This window comes from Phyllobates terribilis, unplaced genomic scaffold, assembly GCF_046119375.1.
Source record: "Phyllobates terribilis strain yellow unplaced genomic scaffold, ASM4611937v1 Scaffold_7__3_contigs__length_470593459, whole genome shotgun sequence".
NCBI lineage: Eukaryota > Metazoa > Chordata > Amphibia > Anura > Dendrobatidae > Phyllobates > Phyllobates terribilis.
This window is the reverse complement of record NW_027362767.1, coordinates 66,882,661-66,908,977: the sequence shown is the minus strand read 5'-3', so window position 1 is coordinate 66,908,977 and position 26,317 is coordinate 66,882,661. Positions and strand designations below refer to the sequence as shown.

Here is a 26,317-nt window from a genome sequence, read left to right as displayed (position 1 = left end):
TTACAGGATTTGGGAATGTTTAGCTTGCAAAAAAGAAGACTGAGAGGAGACTTAATAGCTGTCTACAAATATCTCAAGGGCTGTCACATTGTAGAAGGATCATCGTTATTCTCAGTTGCACAAGGAAAAACTAGAAGCAATGGGATGAAACTGAAAGGGAGGAGACACAGATTAGATATTAGAAAAAACTTATATACAGGAGCTGCTGGGGAAGATTGTGACCCGGCAGCAGCCAGCGCTGCGTTCCACCAGCAGCGCCCCACCCCTGGAGGAGCCTGAACAGAGCCAGGAGGCAGAGAACGTCACAGGCGCGGCTGCGGGAGCAGGTAAGAGGAGTCTCCCTGTCCCGGGCGCTGAGAGTGCTGACCTGCTCCTGGGACCCCTGGCAGAGCCTCCGATCCCAGGCGCCTGCTCTGCCGACCTGCTCCTAGGCCCTCTACCAGAGCCACCTGCCCCCGCACCCGAGTGGGTGTATGGAAGCCCCGTCTACAACTGGTCCGCCAAGTTCAAGGACCAGCAGGGACTCCCCCTGATGCCCACACCTGCACCCCCAGTTTCCTGCCAAGGAGGAGAGGAGTTTTGGTGGGACAACCGGGAGGGGGACCTCATGGGGTTCCCATGGGGGACCCAGACCCAGGCCCTCAGGAGGGAGGAGTACTGCAGACGGGAGCTCCTGCAGCTGGAGAAAGAGCGTCACGACCGGCAGGTGCGGTGGGAGCAGATGGAGGCCCGGAACATGGCGACCAAAACCCGGGCCCGCAAGGCAAGATCAACCACGCCCAGTCCCCGTCTGGAGGGGATAGTGGTGAAGTTCGACCTGGACGCCGGGTGGGGCTTCATGAGAGAGCCGCAGACAGATTGGGATGTCTTTGTCAATCAGCGGGACGTCGAGCCCTATCTCCAACAGGGGCATCCTGGACCGAGACCTTTACCTCGGTGACCGTGTCACCTTTACCCGCCACAAGGGAGAGCACTGGTGGTATGCCCTCCAGGTGTACAGAGTGGTGAAGGAGAGAAAGGACATGCCCCCGCAGTGCGAGGCTGATGACCCGGCTGGGTCAGCCTGCAGAAACCAGGAGTTCCCCTGGAGGGAGCCCCACTGTTGAACAATTTGTTTAAAAGGACTGTATATAGTTACCCGGAAGGGTACAACACTTCTGCAAGTTTGAAAAATTGTATTTGTTTTTGTGTGCATAATTACCCGGTAAGGGTATAGCGACATTAAGGTTATGGACGGTGAATAACTGAGAAATTTTGCTGTAAATAGTTGCACTTCTTAAAGTGCCCCTTATTGGTTTTATACAAGTCTGACCTCAGAACAAAAACCCGTTTGGCATGGCCGAAGACGTGGTCCAACACCTGGATCGCCTGTGCCCTGCAGCCATGCCCAGAGCCTACGTTGAGGGTTTTCGGACGAGTCCCTCATGTTGCTCAAGTTGCACCTTGTTTAGTGGAATGGACACCCGGTTACAGATCTCACTACAGTTTGCTGAACTTACTTGAAGAGTGATAAAAATGTTTTATATGTGAAGAAGAATGTTATTGAAAATGCTTTCATAATGTTTGATATACTAATAGAAACCTGTAATGCTTAAGAAAATGTGCCTCCCATAAAGGGAAGAAAAAGTTTGTTCATTATCTTCTATGCGAATGCATTCTCAAAATTGCATGTCTAAAATGTGTTTTTACTCTGTTCCAGCACGCGGACGTGCTGTGTTTTACCAGGGGGGTATGTGGCGCCCCTGCGGGTTCAGTCGCCACAGAGGTACTGCATCTCACCCAGAGGTGTGGTATCTCACTCTCAGGTAAGGAAGGAGTACTGCCCGGGATCCTAACACCTGCATCCAAACTACACTACTCCAGACCAGCAGGAGGGGCAAGATGCATCACTCTCCTGCTGAGCCCTGTCCCTGGCTGGAGTGGGGGGAACCAAAGTAGGGGGAACCATGTAGTGGGTGTGGGTGGAGGAAGTAAATCAGGGGAGCTCAGTAAGAAGTGATATAAAAAGAGGGTGGAACAATCTAGAAGGGTCTTCAGTGAGGGGAAGAGTTGGGAGCAGGAGCTCTGTAGGAGCTCTGCTCAGGAGGAGGGCCTAGCCAGAGAGGCCCAGGCTGGAGAGAGAGAGAGGAGCAGGAGAAAGGCTCCAAGAACGTGTAAGAGACCCCAGGGGTACAGGTAGTGCTGGAGGCCACCCGTATGCCCGAATCTGCCAGGAGGTGGAGGGGTCAGGTCGCACAGAGGGGACCGGTCCCTAAACTAGCAGAGTTCTTAAGCCTCAACTAGGAAACTGGAGGCTGCAGTATTTCAGGTACTGCAGCCACAAGCCACATCTAATCACCAGAAAGGTGGCCATAGAGGACCCAGGGGACAGAGAAGACGTCGCCCGGCAAGGTCTGCGGCCACTGGCCTGAGACACTGGATGTGAGGTGCAGGGAGATGACCAGAGGGAACACACAGAAGGGGGTCCTCTTGCATACTCCGGAGAGACCTGGGAGTTTACTGAACCCCTACCTGAGTAAGCACAAGACGTCGTGGGAAGTTACTCTAGTACTGGTAACTGGAAGTCTAAGAAACCGTGAGTAAACCCTCAGGACTGCACCTTACTGACTCTGTGATCATTATCTGCGCCATCCTCTGCACTACACCATAACAGCAACATCTACACTGCCCTGGAGCTAAGCTCTACCTGTGGAGAGCTGAACCAACTCTGCTGCATTCACACCAGCTCCAGAGGACCTGCCCCGCAGCGGCGACTGCCTTTAGCCGCATACCACAGGTGGCGTCACGAACTGTATATAAAAACTATAAATCCCCTGTAAATATTCCCCTTTTCATTGACCGCCCTGGGTCACGGACCGGGTCACCGCCACTGTGACATCTCCCCTAGCAATGACCGGCCTGGCACCGAGTACCCCACGGACCAGGGGGCGCGTTATCTTAGTCGGTCTGTTGCTGCTGAATCTAGGATTACGCCTAGTGACCAATGTGAAAATTACAAGATATTTTTTTAGCCCTCTAAGGACTGAGACATTTTTTTTTGTTTTGTTTTTGCGCTTTTGTTATTTCCTCCCCTTTTTTGAGGAACTAAACCTTTTTTTTATTTTTCATTATAGCTATGTGCGGACTTGTTTATACGGAACGAGTTGTAGTTTTGAAGAACACTATTTCACGCCTGAGCCGGCTACATGCAGCTCTCAGCGACCTGTGATAAAAATGTATATCACAGGTCATTATGGTGTTAATATAGATTGTGATATAAATGAATAAAAAAAAAAATGTACAAAAAAACATTTAACATAAAAACCTGATTAAAACAAAAGGTACTTTTCTGATGACGCGTTCCCTTTAAGAGAGATTTTTCGCTGGACTGTATTGTGGGTTGGCTGCAGCTTTTCGCCTTTTGTATTATTTTATGCAAACATGATACAAATATTTCACAATTTTTGGAACATTTTTTCTTAAAAATGGTTTCCTTGCCAGTTGTTGTCAATGAACCTTAATTTTTTCATTGTAGACACAAAAGCAGAAAATTAGCAAGATAATGCGAATTTACAGTGGATTTGTCACCAGATTTCACAATACAAACTGCATACATTATAAAATGAGATTTTAGACGTTAGAGCTCATGCCTGATGAGGCTGGAGTGCTTACTTTGAATATCCAGGTCCAAACAGTGTGTGATCCTTTTAGAAAGTTTAACAGCCCATTATTAAAATGCTCAGTTTATTTGAGGATTATACGGCCATTCTGACCTGGATTTTCAAAGTAAGTACACAAGTCTCATCAGGTCTCAGGTATCTAATTGTCGTTAGATCTCACATGCCTGATAATACTGGAGTGCTTACTTTGAAAATCCAGTTCCAAATGGTGTGTGATCCTTTTAGAAAGTTTAACATCCCAATATTAAAATGCTCAGTTTATTTGAGGATTATACGGCCATTCTGACCTGGATTTTCAAAGAAAGTACACAAGTCTCATCAGATCTAAAAGATCTAATTGACAAAGTAATAATGAAAACATCTGCTTTAATTAATCTACTGCACATTTATCCTTAGATTCGACAGTGATCTACAATGAAACCTCCTTGAGACGACCTCCCCAAAACTGGATTGAAAAATGTTCTTCAATTATGCACTGTATGTGAAGGAACTGATTATGGGGTGATCTTCTCAAAGAGGTTTTGCTTCCTTTTGGAAACAAGCCTAAGTTCTAAATAATTATTAGTACTAATTCTGGGCGAGGGAGGGTCACAACACCAAAACATTTCGGGATTATAACCACTAACTAACAAAAATAAGGAACTACTTAAAGATGCTACCAACTACTAGAGCAGCAGCTAGGGTGACTTACTTTGTGTGTTTTTTAGACGAGTTGATCCCAGGTGAGCTGTGCAAAAAAGAATTCCCATTTTGTTTTTCCATATTTTTTTTTACTTTTTTTTTTTTAAATTCAACAATCACAAATATGAACATACAATAAAGTCATAGCCTCAAAAACTCAAAAAACAAACATTTTTTACGATGGAGATGAAAGGGCACTAGCAGGCAGCCACTTACGTCATTATTTCTACAACCCCAGGTGAAAGGTCAGCACTATATAACACTGAGTAAAGGCTACGTGTGTTTTGGTTAGGTCACAAAGATTTTTGCCAGTTTAACACAATAAAACCCTAAGATAAAAACAAAATGAACTATACAGCGTGGTGAACTCCCCCCCCCATACTTTCTAGATTTGTTTCAGTAAACGTGTTGGGGACAGGATTTTTTGGCACTTTGTAATATACAAGTGTTACAGGTTCTCCTCCTGCACTTGTTGGTGCAGATATCTTTACAGAGCATAGAGAGCCCCTGTCCACAGAGAGCCCCTCTCCACATAGAGCCCCTGTCCACAGAGAGCCCCTGTCCACAGAGAGCCCCTGTTCACAGAGAGCCCCTGTTCACAGAGAGCCCCTGTCCACAGAGAACTCCTGTCCACAGAGAGCCCCTGTCCAAAGAGAACTCCTGTTCACAGAGAACTCCTGTCCCCTGTCCACAGAGAACTCCTGTTCACAGAGAACTCCTGTCCACAGAGAGCCCCTGTCCACAGAGAGCTCCTGTCCACAGAGAACCCCTGTTCACAGGGAGCCCCTGTCCACAGAGAGCCCCTGTCCACAGAAAGCTCCTGTTCACAGAGAGCCCCTGTCCACAGAGAGCTCCTGTTCACAGAGAGCCCCTGTCCACAGAGAGCTCCTGTCCACAGAGAACCCCTGTCCCCTAGAGCTCCTGTTCACAGAGAACTCCTGTCCACAGAGAGCTCCTGTCCACAGAGAACCCCTGTCCCCTAGAGCTCCTGTTCACAGAGAACTTCTGTCCACAGAGAGCTCCTGTCCACAAACAGCCCCTGTCAACAGAGAGCTCCTGTCCACAGAGAGCCCCTGTCCACAGAGAGCTCCTTTTCACAGAGAGCCCCTATCCACAGAGAGCTCCTGTTCACAGAGAGCCCCTGTCCACAGAGAGCTCCTGTTCACAGAGAGCCCCTGTCCACAGAGAGCCCCTGTCCACAGAGAGCTCCTGTTCACAGAGAGACCCTGTCCACAGAGAGCTCCTGTCCACAGAGAGCCCCTGTCCACAGAGAGCTCCTGTTCACAGAGAACTTCTATCCACAGAGAGACCCTGTCAACAGAGAGCTCCTGTTCACAGAGAGCTCTTGTCATGGAGGAGCATGTGACCAGATCTGTCTATCAGCCTCTACCAATTGGAAAGCAGCTTTTCCCGGTAGAGTGTTTTTCAATTGGTGGAGACTGATGGACAGATCTGGTCACATGCTCCTCCGTCAGCTCTGCAACCTGAGAGGAAGTCAGAACAAACATGGAGGTGACACTTTACAAAGGCAAACAACTTAATATTTATATATTGATGCTACAAAATCAGGACATATTCTCGATTACGAATGATCAGAATTCTCATCTCCTGACCAGAGAGTAGAGCAGTTTAAAATCACTTCTTTCGCTTTAGAAAATCTGTCCTTTTCGCATAGTCATTCTAGTTCAATCTTTTCCAATGCAGATGCCAAGTAATCCCAACAAGTATCAAGGATTTCCCTAAAGGGCTCTGGAGGGTGAATTGGGCACTTGAGGATGCACCACCTGCATGAATTCTGTTTTTTTTTTCGTTCTTCTAAAGTAAAAGTACAGTAGACAACATCTTTCATTTCTCTTGTGTTGTGGTACGGTTGTATTCACATACGTATTAAGAATTCTATTTTTAAGTCCCTTTTATAGCAAAAAAAATCCCCAGAATTCATGCAGTGGATGAATGTTTCTTTTAACGTTCCCCAACTGAATGTGATAGACTCCATCCGGTTTATACATCCGGTTAATCCATACACATTAGCTGTCAGCCGAACGATAATTTGGTCAGCAATTATTTCTCCCGACTCCCCAATACACAAGAACGCTTGGCTCAGCCGGTGTTCTCTACGCAAGAGTGACTGCCAGACTCATCAGTCAGTGGCTTATCTCCAAACAATAGGATTGGCCATGAAATCCCAACGTCCAGATTCTTCTCTTCCCTGACATCATCTGTCAGTGGAGAATCGAGAAGCCCACGTACACTTTAGATGGTTGACCAATTTCACAAAAATTGGAAGCTTAGGCTGACTTTTATCTAATGTCAACTTTGCTCAAGATTACTTAAAGAGACTCTCTGCCATGGCACTGAAAAGTGATGATACATTTCTCATATATGGCCACACTACTTTGTGCTCTTCGTTTGCCTTCCGTTGCCTCCTTGGCTCAGCTTGGCCTTCCGGTCTTCTTGCTTCCAAGATCGCCATTGCAGTAGCATTGGGGACGTGGGGTGCACAGTTGATACTATAAACCACATCTTCCCTGTGATGTGGGATAAGAAAGGCATGGAAGATATAGTTTAGATTATCCAGAGTGCTCCCCATTTTGGAATCAAGAAGAACATATCACAGCTCTCAGCTGAGGAGGCAGCAGGAGGCAAATGGAGGCACCAAATAGTGTGACCATACATGAGAAATGTATAGAGAAATTTACAGCCTATTCAAGTCCCAGGGTCGAGGGTCGCTTCAAGGTCTCACAAGTCTGATCAGAAAATTATGGTAAATCCTACCAAAATGCCATCTTATTGTGTGATGGGAATAACCGGTTAAAGGGTTTAAGGATTTTCAAAAAGTTGCCCAAAACCAGGAATTTTTATAAAATAATAAAAGAACTATTATTCGCCTATTCAAACTACCTCCACCGCTCCAGACATTACATCATCTGTATTTTGAATTTATGCGGCTAAATGTAAACTAAATGGGTATTCCGGTTAAAGAAAGTGACAGAACATCACCAAAATATACCTTAATTTTTTAATTGTTAGCTGTTTGTCTGCTAAGACCTCCACATTGATGGCTAAGTCTCCTTTGTTCTTATTATTAGTCGTTATCTTTAAGCTCAGACAACCAACTATCAATCACCCTAGCTGCATGAATATAAAAACTTTGTTCCAAGTTTAAACTCAATTGTTGTCCTCTTTGGATGGTCTCCCGTGAAGCAGCTTGTGGTTTCGCCAGAAATCTATTAGTATTGTGCTCTAGCATGCCTCTGAGCTTCTTCAAGGGAATACAGAGTTTTTTTTTTCTCATGGATTCATATGGAATCTATGAGAACAAGTGTAATTTTCAATTGAATATCATATTATGGGGATATTTTTCTGTATATAATCTCTCCTTGATGGTTCTACAGTGTTAGTGATGTCCCGAGGTGCGGCAGCTCCATAACACTGAGCCGTAGCATTTCTAGTGCCATCATAAAGACATCATTTATAACATATGACATACTTTTCTTTAGATTTACCTAACTTCAGAGAAACCATCTCCCACAGTAGTTACCGTATTTGCACACATTCCTTTTTTCCGCCTTAAGTAGGGGACCTTATTTTCCATTGCGCTCTGTCATCCTGGTATAAACCATTAGTACGAACCACTCAAACCCAGGAGATGTCAAGCAAATATAATGAGGAAAAAAAGAACAAACACACCAGCCGCCTACTTATTATTTTATTCCACGGGTTTTTGCCATCTGCCTCATCAGATCAACCCTGAGCTGATCTACAAGACAGTGGCACAACGCGCACTCAGCACAACGCTGACAATTCATGTAAAAGTCAGCAAAATATACTCATTTTCCACTCTCCAAACTGAGCTAATATATGGCTTTCAGAAGATGACATTTACATGGGGCTGCCAATGGCGCTATATAGGTCATCATTACGTAGGATGCTGCTTTCTGTAATTTATTACTAGTCAGTTTATTATCCTTTATATTCAATAATTGTTCATGCTTCCACCACGGAAGAAATTGTTCATTAATGTAAGGTATCTGGAGCAGACATTTTTTTGGACTCTTAGCCATTAATTGTTGTAAGTAAATGCCAATAATTGTACAGACACGCAGATAACAGTACACGCAGACTGGAGGTTCCAGCATCCGCAAAAAAAGAAAACTTAATTTTATTGTAACTGCTCTAGAAAATTATTAAAATTAAAATTCAGTCTTCCAGAAACACCTCGCCAATTCGCTTCAAAACCATAAATGGCTCTTAGACATAGATATTGCTAAAAAAAAATCCCTGTATGGGTTTGAAATGAGTTTCCCATGTGTCTATGGATGATTGAAATTTTTTTTTCACACTTTTTTTTAGAGCAGTTACAATAAAATGAAATTTATTTTTATTTTTTTACTTTTCTTTTCTGAGGATGCTGAAACCTCCAGTCTTCTCCGTGTACTATTACTTAGGAACTGGCCTGCAGCTTTTTAGGTGCACCGCAGCTCTTTAGGTGCACCGTACCTATGACTTGGGACTAATGAGCTGATTTACATTTATTCTTCCTAACTTTGTATGCAGAAATTTTTTCTTAAATTTTGACTACATAACAGGAGCAGTGGGACAAGTTTCGAACGCAAACTCATCTTTTCCCAAACAGAAATAAAGACACGAGATGTTCCTGTAGGTGAAGAGAATAAGGCTGAGGGGGGTTATAAGCTTGATCTAAGCACATGACAAAAGTCGTCAAGCGCCTAATTCACCCTCCGCAGGCACTACCCAAATGTTGGTATAATTCTATCCATACCAACCCCATCAACTTAAAATTAACAAACTATAATGAGCCTCATGTGTCCACACAAGCAGGTGACCATCATTTCAGTCCTCTGCCTTTCGATCTACCTAAACAGACAGGCTGTCTACTCAACCCATCAAAAGTCAGCAGCATCAAAGTGCAAACATTTGAAAGTCCTTTTTCTCAAAATGTCCCATTGATCTGAAAATACTACACTACACACTGGCACTGGACCCTTCGATCTCCACATACTCCTAACTGCGTATGAGTACAGGCCTTACTTGCCCAAAGCATCTGCCACTTCTTATAAAAACAACAACATTGTTAAAGAAAATGTATCCCACACCAACCAATCTTCTTTTGATTTGATAAAATGATGTGCCTCAGACACACTGACCAAAACCAGGGCCAGCCACCGGCCATTACGATTACCCAATAGGTGAAGTCCAGCTTCATCAGTAGCAATTGGCCAACACCTTCTGGAAGCAGTGCCTAAAGTTGGCCACCATGTCTGACCCTTACTACCCAGTCCAACTATAATCCCAGGAATGTCAGGCAAGTCTTTAGGCCCACTATTTTCTCTACCATTATAAGAACCAGAGAGTTATCAGAAGATATCCAACAACTTCTGGCACACCTCCAAACTTGCTGGCTCCATACAGAGGACCTTGTCTAGGTAACGTGTGAGTGATTGCCCTTTCCTACCAGACCGACTGAAGGAACATACAAGAAGCTTCAAAGAATGTCCAACCAAGGAATACCCCATCAGTTTACAGATGTCCATAAAAAATAATCTAATAATACGAGTCTGAAGGCTACTTTCATATCCACCTTTCCCATCAAGGCTAGTCACAACAAGCCAAACGCCCTACTGAAGGACACATGGACAAAATTCATTGACTATGCTAAACCGTTGGCTGAGTCAACACACCTTTTGGAAAAGAATGGTCAAGTAATTTTATATTTTCCATCATGCTTTTGAGGTGTCCACCATGGCAGATACACGTAAACCTTTTGTGGTGGTCACTTCAGTGTTAGGGTGTACGAGTCTACGTGCTGAAGGGGCTTGTGTGCGGCTCATACATCAAGAACATTACATAAAAAGCTTGCGCTTAGCCAGGTATCTTTTCTTTCATGTCATTGTGATGAAGCAGGAGGATCCTCTCTCTATACATCACGCCATGAATTGGAAGATCAAGAAAAATTGCACCCAAAGCTGAAGTGTATAACAGCTGGTGCTGGAATCAAAGTCTTTGTTTAGGTCTCCAAGGGGAAAGTTCATTAATAAAGACAAAGCCGACAAAAAAAAACAAGATTCTGAATTTGTGATTAGCGCAATTAAAAGTGTGAATCTAAGCAGTAAGTTTTTCACCAGGTTCCTGATTTACAACATGAATTCGGGTTTCTTGTGTTTCCATTGATCACTGTATTCCACATCATTAAGTTTTATTATCTTCCGAGTAGTTTCTTTATAACCAGCGCAGCATCAAATTTTAACTAGATTCCTCTGTTGGAGCTGTACGTCTGCAGAAAGTCTTTTTTATTAATTTCCGTTGTAAGCAAACAGGTGAACAATAACAATAAGAAACTCATTACCCAGTCTTGGCCCAACGCTACTTAATCTTATCAATTATTTATTTATAGCGTCTCGGATATATTTATCTAGGCTTGTAAAAGCTTTCTCGAGCATTGTGCTTGTTTGTTAGAATTTTTTAAGTAAGGAGCCAAAGAAGTACTCTTAAAAGGTTTCTCTCACGAATACAACCATGTGCCTCTTTGCAGAAATATGAAAATCAAAGACGGCACCTTCCTCTATGAGCCAGAACAGAATCTAACTCCTGCTTATGTGGATTTGACTACAATTATTCATTTCAATGGTCACTTATGCTACATTGTCTGGTCAGAAGTGACCAATAGCTGACCGCTAGAGATGAGAGGATCCACCAAACATTGAATTTTCCTGTTTGTGTGTTTTTCCCAGGAAATTCGATTTGCAGAGAAGTTAGTCTTCATAAATTTATTGTCTCTTATTATGCTCTGTAGGTCTCTTCAGAGACCAGTGTATAATAAAATGTAATATGTAAAAAAAAATCCTTAAAATCACCTTAATGCTCACATACTTCTCTGTCCCCTCTGCTACTCACCGCCACCCATCCGGTTTTCACTGCATCTTCTGATCCCCATCGCTCATGCTGAAATCACCGGACCTCTCTGGGACTTCAAGGAGCCCGGGAGGGTTTTGTGCAAGCATACGAGAGGTCACAATGTCATGTCGTCACAACTTGCAATGTGTTCTTTAGCACATATGCGTAAAACCCTCCTGCAAGTGCCAGCCCAGCATGAGAGATCCAGGGAATCCAGCGTGAGAGACCCAGGGACTCCAGCGTGAGAGACCCAGGGACTCCAGCGTGAGAGACCCAGGGACTCCAGCCTGACAGACCCAGGGACTCCAGCGTGACAGACCCAGGGACTCCAGCGTGACAGACCCAGGGACTCCAGCGTGACAGACCCAGGGATTCCAGCGTGACAGACCCAGGGATTCCAGCGTGACAGACCCAGGGATTCCAGCGTGACAAACCCAGGGATTCCAGCGTGACAGACCCAGGGATTCCAGCGTGAGAGACCCAGGGATTCCAGCGTGAGAAACCCAGAGATTCCAGTGTGACAGACCCAGGGATTCCAGCGTGACAGACCCAGGGATTTCTGCGCAAGAGGCAGGGGATCAGAAGATGCGGCGAGGCCTGGACCAGTGGCAGTGAGTAGCAGAGGGTACAGAGAGGTGGGCAGTATAGTGAATATAATGATTTTTTTTATTTTTTAAACCTTTTGATAGCCCTTTTGGTTCAGAAAAATGGTGTCCAGCGGCAAACCTGTCATTGAATCCACGCTAACCAAATTCCAAAAAAAAAACAGTTTTGGCGAATGCAGACTTTTGTAAGATTCACTCGAATTTATTTGCTCATCCCTATTGATCACTCAGTGGTTATCTTCATGAAACCCCTTTTAAAAGGTTACATTTGGCTAGGTTTACCTGTTCTTTCCCTATAGAACCAGTATGTTCTTCATAATATCCCCTCTACTAGATGATTGCCATGTGTTTTGCAATAAACAGCCTAATACATTGGGGCGTATTTATCAAGCTAGAGGTGCCAGAATGTTTGCATCATTTGCACCAAAAACTATCCTTCATGAGTTGTGGCATATTTATTATGTGTTTTGGACACTTTATACGTCTTGGCCTACAAGAGGACGTGGCCTTGCTGAAATGGGATATGACTTGATAAATATGCCCCCATTGTGTTGTAGTCCAAGGCTCCAATTAATTAAGACTGGCGTTTTGCACACCAGTCAGCAATGGGTTAAAATGCAACAAATTCATTAATTTCTTACATCTTCCAACTGTTGGATTAAGATTAATGGACTAATTAATTTGGCACATCTTCTAATTGATGTACAACAGTCATGGGTTGGGAGACATTTTTTTTCGGAATTTACACCACTTTTGTTGGGTAAATTATAATGAATTTCTTGGGTACTGTAACAAAGCTACTCACTTTGGAGCGGGATGAGGTATCACAGGAACCGTTTCTAATTCCAAGTCCGGCTGGTTTATTTCAGTCCACATAAACCTCAACACAGATAAACTTAAATACAGCATTCTCCAGGCATATAGTGAAACAGAAAGTAAAATGTCCATACAGTACTGCGGGTTCGCCCGCTTCAGTTAGAGTCGAGCTTCTTAGTCCTTTAGTAAAGACACACAATCCAGGAGATCTGCACACCTCCACACACAGACCATGTGTGAGATAAACAGGCCCCATTTTACAATGTGAACCACACCCAGAGGTGGAGATATGGTGAACAGCCGTCCCGCCCAACTCTTCAGCAGCTCACAATAAACTCGGCCCTGTCAAGGCTGATTAACCCCTCTTAGTAATATGTGCACTAGGGTATTACTCTAGGTTTATATCACAGAGGACAACCACCTCTGTGATACATACCTCCCATCAACTATGCGTCCGGCAGCCACCTTACAGCGCATATATTTAATCGAATTGATATTTCACTATGGCGTGCACAAAAGGAAACCAGTGATGATCCCAACTTTGGAGGACCCAATTTCATTGCCCTTCTTCCATTCTGACTCTTGACCTGAGTGCCATCGTCCATCTGGACAGGGCATTAAACAAGACTTGAACATATATGCTTTTTTTTGTTTGTTTTATTGCTGATTCTCATAAACCATTTAATTTTTTTTTTTTGCGTTTTAGAAAAATCATCTAAAAATTTTAATATTTGGCTATCAAATCCTCCAGGTGCTGAAAAAAGGGAAATTTTAGTATAGCAGTGCAGGACATCAGAGAATAGTATTGCAGTTCTCGATTTCTGCTGATATTTTAGATCCACACTTTGCATTAAAAGTCATGATGCTTTATGTAGTAATTGTTTTTTTTTTGAGTGTTATATGTTGCATTTTCACCAAGGTGTCGGTAAATAACTCGCCATGAGCATGTGCAAAATGATTGGGTACAAGTGAATGTCTGCACATGCTTTATACAGACGCTGCCGGAGACACATATCACTACTGAGTAACAGAACAATTTACCTCTCGTAGATTCATCCTCGATCGGTTGTTTAAATAACGTAATATCTTTGAAAGTACAAAGGAATAAAACAACCTTGTCATGTTCATTTCTTATTGGAGCAATCTGCATATAAAACCAAACCGGAGTTCCTGTGAAGATGGAATTAAAAATGATGTATGTTAAGAAAACAATAGAAAAACATCTAAGGAGGAAAATACTAATAGTAATAATAATCATACAGTAAATCATATAGCAAAATAACAATACAAATGCACCAGGTATGAGCTATTTTCAAGTCTTGAGCCATAAAATATGTGATCAGCGGTACACGTGTTGGTAGCCAGGGCTTCCCCAGCCCCAAAATGAAATACTAAAGTCTCCACAGAATTTCGAGAGTCAAGTAGTTTTCTGGGACATTGATATTGATGACTTGTCCTAGTACTTTGATGCCCACCGATCAGCTGATTGAATGGTCTGCGTGGCTCCGTCAACCTCTAAATAGTAGCTACTCTTTTATTTTTTTTCTTAAATTAGTTATACAAAGTGTTTTATTAGAGAAACATGCTTCTTTCCCCACTTCTTATTCTGCGTCAGTCAGTCACTCTTAAAAACTGCTCAAAATTGTCTACAGATCTGTCTTCAATCAGGGATCAAATTAAAGATGCTGACTAGAGATGGGGGAATCGATTCGCAGGACCGGCCAAGTCAGTAATAAGTGGCCTGGATGGGAGGCCTGTTAATCTGCATAATTCCGGCATCCTCAGCTCCTCTTTTGAGTAATCGGACTGGCGCGATGTCGTAATTGTGACATGACGCATACACAACATGGCGCCAGCCCAGCTAATCAAAAGAGAAGCTGAGAAGGCCAGGAGGTAAGGAGATTCGCAGGCCTCCAGTTCAGTGACCACTCACCTGTCCTGTGTATCAATTCTCCTATCTCTAGCGCTGACAATAAAAGTCTATGGAGAATGAAAGAAGGAGCTGAAGAGAGACACAAGCAGAAAGAAGAAGAAGAGCTGATGAGAGATTTTTTTTCTCCATCTTCTCCATTCTGTTAGTGTGCAGAAATCGGACTGGACTCAGATATCATCTGAGTGCAGTCTGATCGTTTCCACGCCCTCATAGACTAGCATGGCTGACTGCGATCCGAATTTCGGATCAAACTCGGGCATGCAGTGATTTTTCCCTCTGTCCGAGGAAAAAATCGTACATGTGCACAGTCCTATAGACTAACGTTGGTCCGAGCATGACCCGCTGTTTTGTCAGATCTCACTTGGACTTCAAATACTCTCGTAAGCCATCAGTATCAAACTTATACGACCCAGTGACACTCTGAGTGCAGCGGCATGGTGCCACTGTAATATGGCATGTGGTGGTGCGTGCCATGATTTTTTTTATATGAAACTTATGGGGGAAAAAATATTATTTGCACCTCTGTTTGACACTGGAAGCCCATGGGGATACCATATGGGGCCATATACATTATTTTATGTTACTGCAGATCCGTACATCACAGATTCCTTATATGGTCGTGTGCCGTGATGTCACTTGCTAAGTCATCATGCCAACTTTTAGTTTTTATATTGGCCCCTGCATGGATCTCGGGTCTATCCTGGAGGTCGATGCACAAGTCATTTTGTAAGGAAACCAATAAAGAAGCGGGATTTGCCCAATTTGTGAGTTTTTTGGTAAATGCACTGAACTTACAAGTTGTATGATAGTTTTTTTTTTTTACCCTGACGTAAAAAAGAGGTAGGAATTTTGCCAGCATTTCTCTCTGAACGTCTGTGCCTGTTCTTCATATTGTTCAGTGAAGCCCCGTAATTACTGCAGCTGTGACACAATAAACCTCATTACGGCATCCATTTGCATGCACTGCTAGGTAATGTAACACATGTGTAAGGATTTTGTCCATGAAGACAAGAGATGGCTAATTTAAGTCATCGTTATCCCAGAAATTGACTAAAACCTGAAGGCGTCGTTATAAAGGCAAGGAAATCTCATGGAATCAATTAACAGTATTGCCGTAATAACTATCGGCGTGTATATTATCGCGCTCCGCGTTATAGCCTCCCCGGTGAACCTGAATATTGTTGATTCTAATGAGCGAAACATTAGCGCAGATCCATAGAATCAAGGTCTTTATCTAGAGATGTAGAGTATCATTCGGGCATTTTCTGGAGGTTTTTAAAATGGATTTTTTATTTAACATAATCACCTGAAGTTAATAAAGGATATCCAGACTCTTTCCAAGAAAAAAAATAAATATTACCTACTATTAAATGCATTTTTGTTTTTTTTATGAATTGAGAAAATATCATGGTCACGGGAAACAATGCCTAAAATATCCAGTAAAACGCCAAAAAAGTCATCTCTACATTGTGTTAACCATACAATAAGACCACCATTGATGGATATGTTAGCCTATATTGGACCATCCCCTAGAACAATCGTACCAAATATTTCTAGAGCAATTTTTTTTATGGGTCTATGCAAGTGAAATTTGATAGTGTCCAGTTGGTTCTGTAAAAGAAAGATGATTTTATTTTTTTCTTCCTAAATCAGTTATGTCACACGCTCCAAGGAAGAAGCAAACGAAGTGAAACGCGCGTCGGGGCAGCAGGACACATCATAACTGTCGCTCTGAAAACAGCTCCACAGAGACAATCACCCTTATATTTTCAGATAATATTTATAATGTATACATGTACTTTAATGGGTAATATATTAACTAGTGATGGTTTCTTATGGTACTTGTAAACAGGAGTAAAATCTTCATTGCATAGGTATAAAAAATGTCATGCACTGACTTATTCCTTTTGTTAATACCTATATAGATTTTTATATATAGCCTGATTTCGCAAGCAATATTAATTCACCCAGGTATGTGACATCCCCCAGAGGTATTCCTTGTTCTATGCAATTTTTTTTAATTAACTGTTTGTATTTTTAATTTTTTTCAATAAACTTGTAAATCTTTTATTGCTTCATAGATTTCTTCTTATTGGTCTGGGATACATATTGTTATCACAGATTGAATTGTGTCATATATATTGTTTGAAGTGCTATGGATTACTATGGGATAAAGTTTTGATTACTAAATCAGTTGTGGTCTACTTCCCAAATTAGAGGAGTTGGTAAATGGCTTTTTTTTCTCCACAGACAGCGCCACACATGTCCACAGGTTGTGTTTGGTATTACAGCTGACATCTATTCACTTGAATGAGCTGCATCATCCTATCCTCATGCAATCTAAGGACAGGTTTGGCACTGTATTTGGAAGAAAGTGGACACTTTTTCCCTAATCATGGACTACCCCTTTAAAGTGAATTGAAGTTTGAGAAATGGAGTTGGTCGATGAGAGTAGAAATAATACCTTTATGGAAGGGAGAAATAATACCTTTATGGAAGGGAGAGATGAGATGAAACAAAAACATTGGTATTGGGAAGATAAATATAGAGGGGGAAAGGTGGATTTTTGAACAGTATCGACAAGCCTTGGAAGCAAACTGTACAAATGGTGCAGTGAAATAGTTATTCGGTTATCGCACAATTGCTGCAACCTGGCTTTGTAGCACACACAATGGGGCGATATACATACTGCTTTTCTTGTACAGGAGGACTTCAAAGCAATTTGACTCGTAGTTCTCAAAAGTCTGTCTGATTTTCTCAATAGTCTTCTTATCAGTCAATTCCCCGTACATGAAGCTGCGGAAGAAGAGATACACGCATTGACGTTTATTAGGAACTGAGAGTTTGCAAATAGAATGTTTGAACGTTAAAATAGAATTTTTATTACAGAGCAGCAACAAACAAAAAAACTGAGAAATCTTATCCTGGATGTTACATAGAATTTTAGCTCAAATATAAGCTGAAGAGCAGAATAGATGGATTTCAATACAATGATGTGAATCCTTAAAAAGTCAGAACCAAGGTAAAACTTCAAGATGACCAGAAATATAATAAGCCCTGTGTGCAAGTCGTTGGTTTTATCAATGAGGTAGCAGTTTGAAGAGTAATGCCTGTGCTATGAGCAGCTATCAGTTCAGAGACTTAAAGGACATGTCCCCAGGAGAAAAGTGCCGAGAATTTTGTCTTATTTTTATTCCCGCCGCTCCCCTGATTATTCAGATTGTTTGTTTTTTTAAATCCATCATTCGGTTCCAGAGATATTTAATGCTAATTATTATGGTCTAAAGACACGCCCCCGAGGATCCTGTGAGTCACGCCCACTAGGTAAAGACCATACAAATTGGCACTAAATAAGGAGACGCATATCTCTGGAACCGTATGGTGGATTTAAAAAAAATAAAGGCTGCATGTTCAGGGGAACAGGAGGAATAAGATAGAAACAAAAACTGGTAATTTGTGACAAGTCCTCTAGTCTTTACCAGTACCGGGTTCTCCGGTACTTTTCTGTTAATGACCTTTTTATGGGATATATCACATTGGTGGGGTCTGACACCGAACACCGTCACTGATCAGATTTTTTCACCTCCAGGGGTGACTGGATGTAAAAAGTGTATGAAGCAGAACACCGCAGCGCCATTCACATTTTTTAGTGGATCAGCTGCTCTTGGGTTTCATTTAAAAGTTTCAATCATTTGGCTTCTATAGCCTTTATGTATTATAGTACATATTTACCCGATTCTGCAGTCTGCTATCAGTGAGTTCATTCTGGTATATCATATTTATAACCCTTATCTCTCTTCTCCTGCGCTTCTCTATGTTGATTTGTAACCACTTCAAAGTGCAGTTCAACTTTGATGCGGTCATAAATCAGGTAAGAGGACATCAGATGCCAGAACCAGCTCACTGACAGATTCTTAAGCCCCCGTCTCACATAGCGAGATCGCTAGCGAGATCGCTGCTGAGTCACGGTTTTGGTGACGCAACAGCGACCTCACCAGCGATGTCGCTATGTGTGACACTTTGCAGCGATCAGGCCCCTGCTGTAAGGTCGCTGATCGCTGCAGAATGTCCTGGACCATTTTTTGGTCGTTGCCCTCCCGCTGGTCAGCACTCATCGCTATGTGTGACCAGCGGGACCAGCAATCAGGCTGGTAACCATGATAAACAGCGGGTTACTAGGGGCACACGCGCACTTAGTAACCCGCTGTTTATCATGGTTACCACTCTGCTATGGTTAGCGGTAACCTCCCGCTCACCGTAGCAGAGTGATAACCATGATAAACAGCGGGTTACTAAGTGCGCGTGTGCCCCTAGTAACCCGCTGTTTATCATGGTTACCAGCCTGCTCCTGCTTCAGCAGTAGGCTGGTAACCAGGAGCAGGACATTGTGGAAAGATTCTTTCCACGATGTCGCTGCTCCCCTGATCGCTGGTGAGCCTGCCTGTTTGACAGCTCACCAGCGATCACTTAGCGACGCACCAGCGATACCGGCCAGATCACATCATTGTCGGGATCGCTGGTGCGTCATTATGTGAGACGGTACCTTTAGTTACCTCATTGTGAAGTCTTCTTTGTACTGTAATACATAGTAGCTGTACAAGCCACAAATGTATTAAAATTTTGCATAAACAATACGTGCTGTGGTAAAGTCTCTCGCTCTGCTGAGGTAGATATAGGACACTGTCTCTTTAAATGACGTGGTTTATTATACAAGTCAGCATAAACCACGGCCAAGTGAAAAACATAAACATAGCCTTTCTGGCATAACAGGAAGAACCAAAGGAAAAAAAAACAAAGGTACAAACAGTCCTTACTTCAGCCGAGGTCCGGCCACTCAGGGTTAGCAAACAGCACACGGTCCAGTTTAGTAGCAACAGAAACTCCTCTCTCTCAGGCACTGGCTTTCACACACTGAACACACCGGAGTGTCAAGGCTGGCTAATTAAAGCCCAGACCACTCCCTGGATTGGAGATAGGGTGGATAACGTCCCGCCCTGCACTTCGTCATCCACTAAAAACATGCCCTTGTAAACGTGGTCCATTAACCATCTCTGCACCTAATGTGCAGGAGAAACTTCCATGTTTCTCCTAACAGCTAAAAGGCTAACACCCACAGTAAAACATATCTCCCTTCCGACATGCTGCCAGTGACTTTGTCACAGTGTATATATAAAAAAAAAGTTCCCAAAGGTGTCCGTATCCCTTAATAAGGAAGATCCTAGTGCTTTTAAAACAACAGAGCATCAAAGCTCCAATCGGTTCCATGCAATTTTCTAGTTTGTGGGCAATTCTATGCCATCCATAGGACACGTCAGTAGGCACTCTCTGTAATTTGGCATGGCACATTTTTCCCCATAGAGTTTTTTTCCCTTGAATTCCTGCTGAATCTATGTTCTTTTATATATGATTGTAGACCGGAAGAGTTATAATATGGACTATAGAAAGCAATGAGAGCTATATTAGACATCCTTACAACACAGATTGCTACCTTTTTTGCCATTTAATCGGTATACAGAAATCTGGTGTTTATTGTAGAGGCCCTAGGTTTGTGTCAACGGAGAAGCTGCTGACCGGTGGAGCAATCTGTATATAGGCGACATCATCGCTTATTAGCAATTTAATACTTAATGGGATGCTGCTGGCCGGTGGAGCGAACATAGACGACATCTCCACTTACTAGAAATTTAATAGGAAGCTGCTTGCTGCTTTCAAAGTATCATGGGAGCCCTCTATTAGCTGGGCCCTGTAGTCTGTAAAACTGTGCTACGGAGCACTACTGGAGAGAAACAAAGAGTTTGCTGGGACACAGGATGAAATGTAAGGGACAGAAGAGAGCCCAATGTACGTAAGGCAACATGTCTGAAGTAGAGAGAGATCTGGCACAGATCTGTGACGAAGTGCAAGCAAGTGTGAAGAGGTGCAAGACGGTGCGATGAAGATGCCAAACCGGAACTCTGGTTTTACTAATCCATAGTTGGTGATCTTTGATGGGTTCTCAATATCAGAGAGGTACTGGATAGTTATTAGGAATTGCACAAGGAAGATGGTTACAAAACAGAGAGATCAGTAGTAAAGGGCACCTGGTGTACCGATGGTCTGATTAACAAGTAAACTATCTCGACTCTCTTTAAGACACTGGATCTGAGCTTGGATAAGTCTTCTGTAAAAAGTGCCTCCTTTAAGATTTATTCTATTAGTTATCGTTCCATAGCCTGTCTGATCTACTGTTAATGACGAAAATACATCAGTGTGAATAAAGTGTCTGAGCCTAAACTCATCATCCCACAATACACCTATTACATAGCTGCTCGGGTTGCACAAATTATGGCACCCCTGTGGCAGTACGAAACAGACAAAAACCTCATTTCTCTTTAATGGACCAGTGATAATCTACTGTCACACCTGTTTCGAGGCATGGCCACTAAGATGAAACATTACGAGTGGTGTTTTGTTAATGCAGCTTCACATTACACTTGTTTTGTTGGTATAATGTGCTTTCTTAATGAATCCCTTGCCAGTCTTGTTTACATATCGTTATTATGCTTGTGCCCTGATTATTAGCTACTGGGGAAATCCATGCAACCTTACAAGTTAATTGGACGTCCTGTTTGGCTGTGGGACATGATGCTTATCATTTTGCTTATATGCATGATTTATATTGATTTTATGTTGCAGGCACATGTACATTTAGTGTGTAGGCAAAATGTGATGCAAATGTGAACTGCTCAGAGGAGAATAAAGCATACTATATAAAGCAGGAGCTCCTTCTTCTCCGGATCATTTTTCATATCTCTTCTTGCATCCAAGGACTGTAAAGCCCATCCTGTTCCTGGGCAGACATAGTCCACTGCAGTCTTTAGGAAGCTAGGGCAACTGCTAAATGCATTGCCGTGTCCATATCTCCCATTCCATAGACTGCACACGTATGACCATGCATGTGTAGCCACCTGTGACTGAGACACCGAGATAGAGAGTGGTCTCCTCTATTTCAGGGGTCAGAAGATAGTAGCGTTTGGCTACATACACACCTGCACTAGTTGGATCTGCTTTACTATCCAGTTAACTATGCAGATTTCCCTTGTTCGTTGGTTGCAGGGGTTAAGCACTCCTGCTTGTCTCCTAAAGCCTTCGGTCCTGAGTTATCTCAGCATTTCTGATTTCTCCACTCCCCTCTGATATAAGTACTCACCTCTTAGCTTGGGTAGTTGTCAGTGATAGCTTGCTATAGCTTGGAATTGGTTTGGAGCTGTGATCCAGGGAAAGAGAAGTCGCTTAGCAGTCGTCTCTGGAGATTGCTGTTTGGAAGTATGTCTGGTGTCTTCCTTTTGTTTATCCCCCTTTGTGGCTCATCTCTCCCTTCCTTTCCCTTTATATACCATTCCATAGTCTGGATTCACTTAGAGTGATTGCTGCTTTCTTTTACCCTTGTCTGTTTCTATTTGTGCCTGTATTATAGAGCAGGACTAGCAAACCTGCTGCACCATGCACTAGCCAGGGCCGTGCTTAGGGCAAGTCAGGGATAGGAATGCGATCATCGCTCGGGGTGAAACAACGCGTCTAGGGACATCAGAGAGCTCAGGGTTGTGCAGGATAAGTTTCAGGGGTTGTCCCTCTAATGTTTCCGTAGTGCCAGTGCTCCCTTTCCCATCCGTCTTGCCATGCCCCATCTGGCTCCTTGGTGGAGTGTGACACCATTTCTGCCAGGAACGGGAGAACTGGTACCCATGTATGTCTCTGGATGTGTAGCGCCCCGAGGGTTCGGCCGCTACAGGGGTATTACACCTCAGTCCAGAGGTGTGATATTCCACTCCCGGGTAAGGATGGAGTATGGATCAGGGCTCAGTTAGCTGCATACAGCACACACACCCCATTTCCGAGGGACAGCTCAACGGTGCTCCCACTAGACAGAAGTGCAGGCACGACCGACTATGTCCCTGACTGGAGTGGGGAGGGGGGTTGGAACACCCAGTGCTGTAGGGGCAGATAGGGGTTGGTTCCTGAGCATAGGTAGGAGCCCATTGGTTGCTGGTCACCTGGGCTCATGGCTAGAGGGAAGTATAAAAGGGAGGAGCCATCTTAGATCTGGGTTCAGTCTGTGAGGAGAGGAGAGCTGACAGGGAGCAGCAGCTCAGGCTGAGTGCTGCTCCAGAGGCAGGCCTAGAGAAGAGGCCGGAGCCTGAGAGGAGAAGGAGAAGTGGGCCTGGAGAAGAGGCCAAGGGAAGGAGGAGAAGACAGAACAGGAAAGAAGGAGAAGAGAGAGAGAAACAGAAGGGCTCAGGAACAAGAAGGTGGAAGGGACCCTAAGAACCCACGAGAATCCAGGGTGAAGGGTCAGGCAGATTAAGGGTACCGGATCCCAAGTTGGTGGAGGAGAAACTACCCTCAGCCAAAGACCGGTCGTCGTGATCATTTATTGGTGCGACACCTCATCAAACCTGCTAGGAAGGCACCATATAGGACAGCGGAGGACGGGGCCCACGTTTACCCGCACAAGTCCGCGGCAGCTGGACAAAAGTGGGTCACTGGTGAGGCAGGCCAGAGAAAGGATTAAAGGGGGTCCTGTGCCATGCTCCTGAACTGCCTGGGAGTTGACCGAGCCCCTGGACGCAGCACGGCACGGGCAGTCATTCCCTGCAGAAGTGACTTGGATATTAACCGTGAGTAAAGACCCTGGACTGCAGTACGTTGTCTGTGTGCTTTTTCGCTCCTCCGGCACTACCGGTACTGGGACTCTCACTACCATCACTCCCACCATCCAGTACACTGCCGTGGGGCCGCACTCTTCCCGTGGGGAGTCACACTACCCTAGCTGCACACCTCATCAGCCCCAGCGGTCTGCATGCAGCGGCGGTTCCTAATAACCGCAATCCACGGGTGGCGTAGTCGGACATAATCAATAGCACATAACGGACTACCACTGGCCTGACCACCCTGAGCCACGGAACCGGGTTGCTACTACTACTCCCATCGTTCCCTATTGCCCGGATCCGAGTGCCCCATGGCCCAGGGGGCGAGTCAGCTTTGGCGTAGTCGGCAGGATCGTTACCCACCCGCCACAAGCGGGTATTGCGCGCCTGAAAAAAGACTGTTTTATTGTACGAAAGATGGCGCCCGCCCCAGAAGAACGAGCGCCATAATGTGCACGCCAAAAGACAACAGGAAGCCACCTCCCATCGTGGGACAGGTCCCAGAATGGCGCCAAAGAAAGAGCACGCCCCCAACAGCCCTGAGCACGGCTGTGGAGATGTCCATCAAGGTGGGGGCGCTGCCCCTGAAAGTGATTGTCACCAAGTTGCCCCGGGACCACCCCCAATGGGGGTGGGAAGAGAAGAAAACTGTGGGGCAGGGCGCGGTCTGGATCAGTCTGGCCAGGCCACACCCAAAGATAGAGAGAGGAACCAGCTCCAGCGCCCTGGCGCGTGGCCTGCTGCAGGCCGAATCCCCATGCAGTTTCACGGAGCTGCTAGCACACATCCCCAAGGAAGACCCCGAGTATGTGCGGGCTGCGCTGGAGGAGCTGGACCGGAGGATGGTCCGGGCGCAGCGGGACGTGATTGCCGGGTGGAAAGAAGAAATGGCCCGGCGGGCCGTGATCCTGCAGCAGGAGGCGCCGTCGACATCCAGCGGCACACCAGCCACCGAGGGCAGTGAAAGCAGAGCGGAGGCCGAGGACGACGCCGCGGAGGAGGCCGCGACAGCAGAGGCAGGTAACGGAGACGCCCCTACCCCGAACCCTGGGGCCGCCGACCTACCCCTGCACCCTGTTGCGGAGCCCAACGTACCTGAACCCGCCATCGACACCGTGCCTCCACCGCTACCAACCTGTTCCCAGGCCATCGACACCACCAGCGAGCCCCGCCCCACGCCGTGCCCTCTGACCCCGGGCGTGATCAGCAGACCACAATCGCAGGCCCGGTCGCAAGGCCTAGCGCCCCCGTATGCCGCCCGTCGATGGGAGTACTGCCGCCAACAGCTGGAGGTGTTCGAGAGGGAGCAGCGGGAGCGGCGCATGAAACAGGAGAAGCTGCAGGCCCAAAGTGCGGAGCAGAAGATGAAGGCCCGACGAGATCCCCGAGCTGTCCGCGGTCCCCGAGTCACCGGGACTGTCGTGAAATTTCACATGGAACATGGCTGCGGTTTCATCCGAGACCCTGAGACCATCAGCGATGTGTTCGTGACAAGGAGAGATGTGGAGAGCCACCTGCCGGAGGGTCATCGAGGGCGAGATCTGTTTCCAGGGGATGTGGTGTCTTACACCCGACACCAAGGCGTGAAGGGATGGTACGCCCTCCACGTCCACAGAGTAGTAGAGGAGGAGGAGCAGCACTACTCGGACTCTGAGTACCAGGAGGGCCCGGACGGGCCTGAAGATCATGAGGAAGAAGTAGCATCAGAAGGACACCGTTACCAGTGAACGGTAAAGTGGAATTGTACATAGTTACCCGTCAGGGTACAGAGAACTGTGTGGGACTGTTTCAAATTGAGTGTGGTCCCTGTTGGGACTGATATAGGACTGTGTGAAAGTTATCCCCTACATCCCCTACCAGGCTGAGGACTGTGAGCAGCCATTTCCCTTCCCAAAACTGGCCGAGGACTGAGAGCGGCCACCCCTTTGTATATAGTTGCGCTTCTTAAAGCGCCCCCTACTGGTTTTATAAAAAAGACTGCAACGTCTACCTCAAGGCAAATTTGCTGGACTGTTGCACTTAGAAGAAGAAAGAACACCTGGTCGCAAGTTGCACCGCGGCCATGATCCAAGGATACAAGAATGTGTCTTATTTAAAAAATGTTTTATATGAAGAGTTTAATATGCTGCTAGAAAATGTTTTACATAATTTTGAGACCGTTTTATATGATAAGTGACAAAAGAGTTCCAGAAGTATTAGTATGTGTTTTATAATAGTGTGACAAGAAAAGAAAAGTGTGTCCCATAAAGGGAGTTGAACAATGTCGTCCGTTTCTAAATGTAAAAAGTTTTAAAAAGTTTTGCATGTCCTATAATCGACTGTTTTTGCTCTTTTCCAGCCCGAGGACGTGCTGTGCTTTACCAGGGGGAATGTAGCGCCCCGAGGGTTCGGCCGCTACAGGGGTATTGCACCTCAGTCCAGAGGTGTGATATTCCACTCCCGAGTAAGGATGGAGTATGGACCAGGGCTCAGGAACAAGAAGGTGGAAGGGACCCTAAGAACCCACGAGAATCCAGGGTGAAGGGTCAGGCAGATTAAGGGTACCGGATCCCAAGTTGGTGGAGGAGAAACTACCCTCAGCCAAAGACCGGTCGTCGTGATCATTTATTGGTGCGACACCTCATCAAACCTGCTAGGAAGGCACCATATAGGACAGCAGAGGACGGGGCCCACGTTTACCCGCACAAGTCCGCGGCAGCTGGACAAAAGTGGGTCACTGGTGAGGCAGGCCAGAGAAAGGATTAAAGGGGGTCCTGTGCCATGCTCCTGAACTGCCTGGGAGTTGACCGAGCCCCTCACCTGGTGGACGCAGCACGGCTCGGGCAGTCATTCCCTGCAGAAGTGACTTGGATATTAACCGTGAGTAAAGACCCTGGACTGCAGTACGTTGTCTGTGTGCTTTTTCGCTCCTCCGGCACAACCGGTACTGGGACTCTCACTACCATCACTCCCACCATCCACTACACTGCCCTGGGGCCGCACTCTTCCCGTGGGGAGTCACACTACCCTAGCTGCACACCT

At 45.1% G+C, this 26,317-nt stretch overlaps 1 protein-coding gene across 5 annotated transcripts in view; it reads right to left on the bottom strand.

The window, feature by feature from the left end:
- KCNH5 (potassium voltage-gated channel subfamily H member 5) overlaps window positions 1–26,317 on the bottom strand; it is a 469,113-nt gene that overhangs the window by 351,434 nt on the left and 91,362 nt on the right. For 3 of the 5 annotated variants that reach the window (XM_073638703.1, XM_073638702.1, XM_073638704.1), the window contains 3 exons: window positions 17,299–17,405; window positions 13,718–13,846; window positions 4,351–4,386 (listed from right to left, as the gene is read on the bottom strand). In XM_073638703.1, coding sequence (XP_073494804.1) covers window positions 4,351–4,386; window positions 13,718–13,846; window positions 17,299–17,405 — 272 coding nt within the window. The remainder of the gene's footprint in view (window positions 1–4,350; window positions 4,387–13,717; window positions 13,847–17,298; window positions 17,406–26,317) is intronic. The other 2 variants (XM_073638705.1, XM_073638706.1) reach the window with 1 other exon arrangement.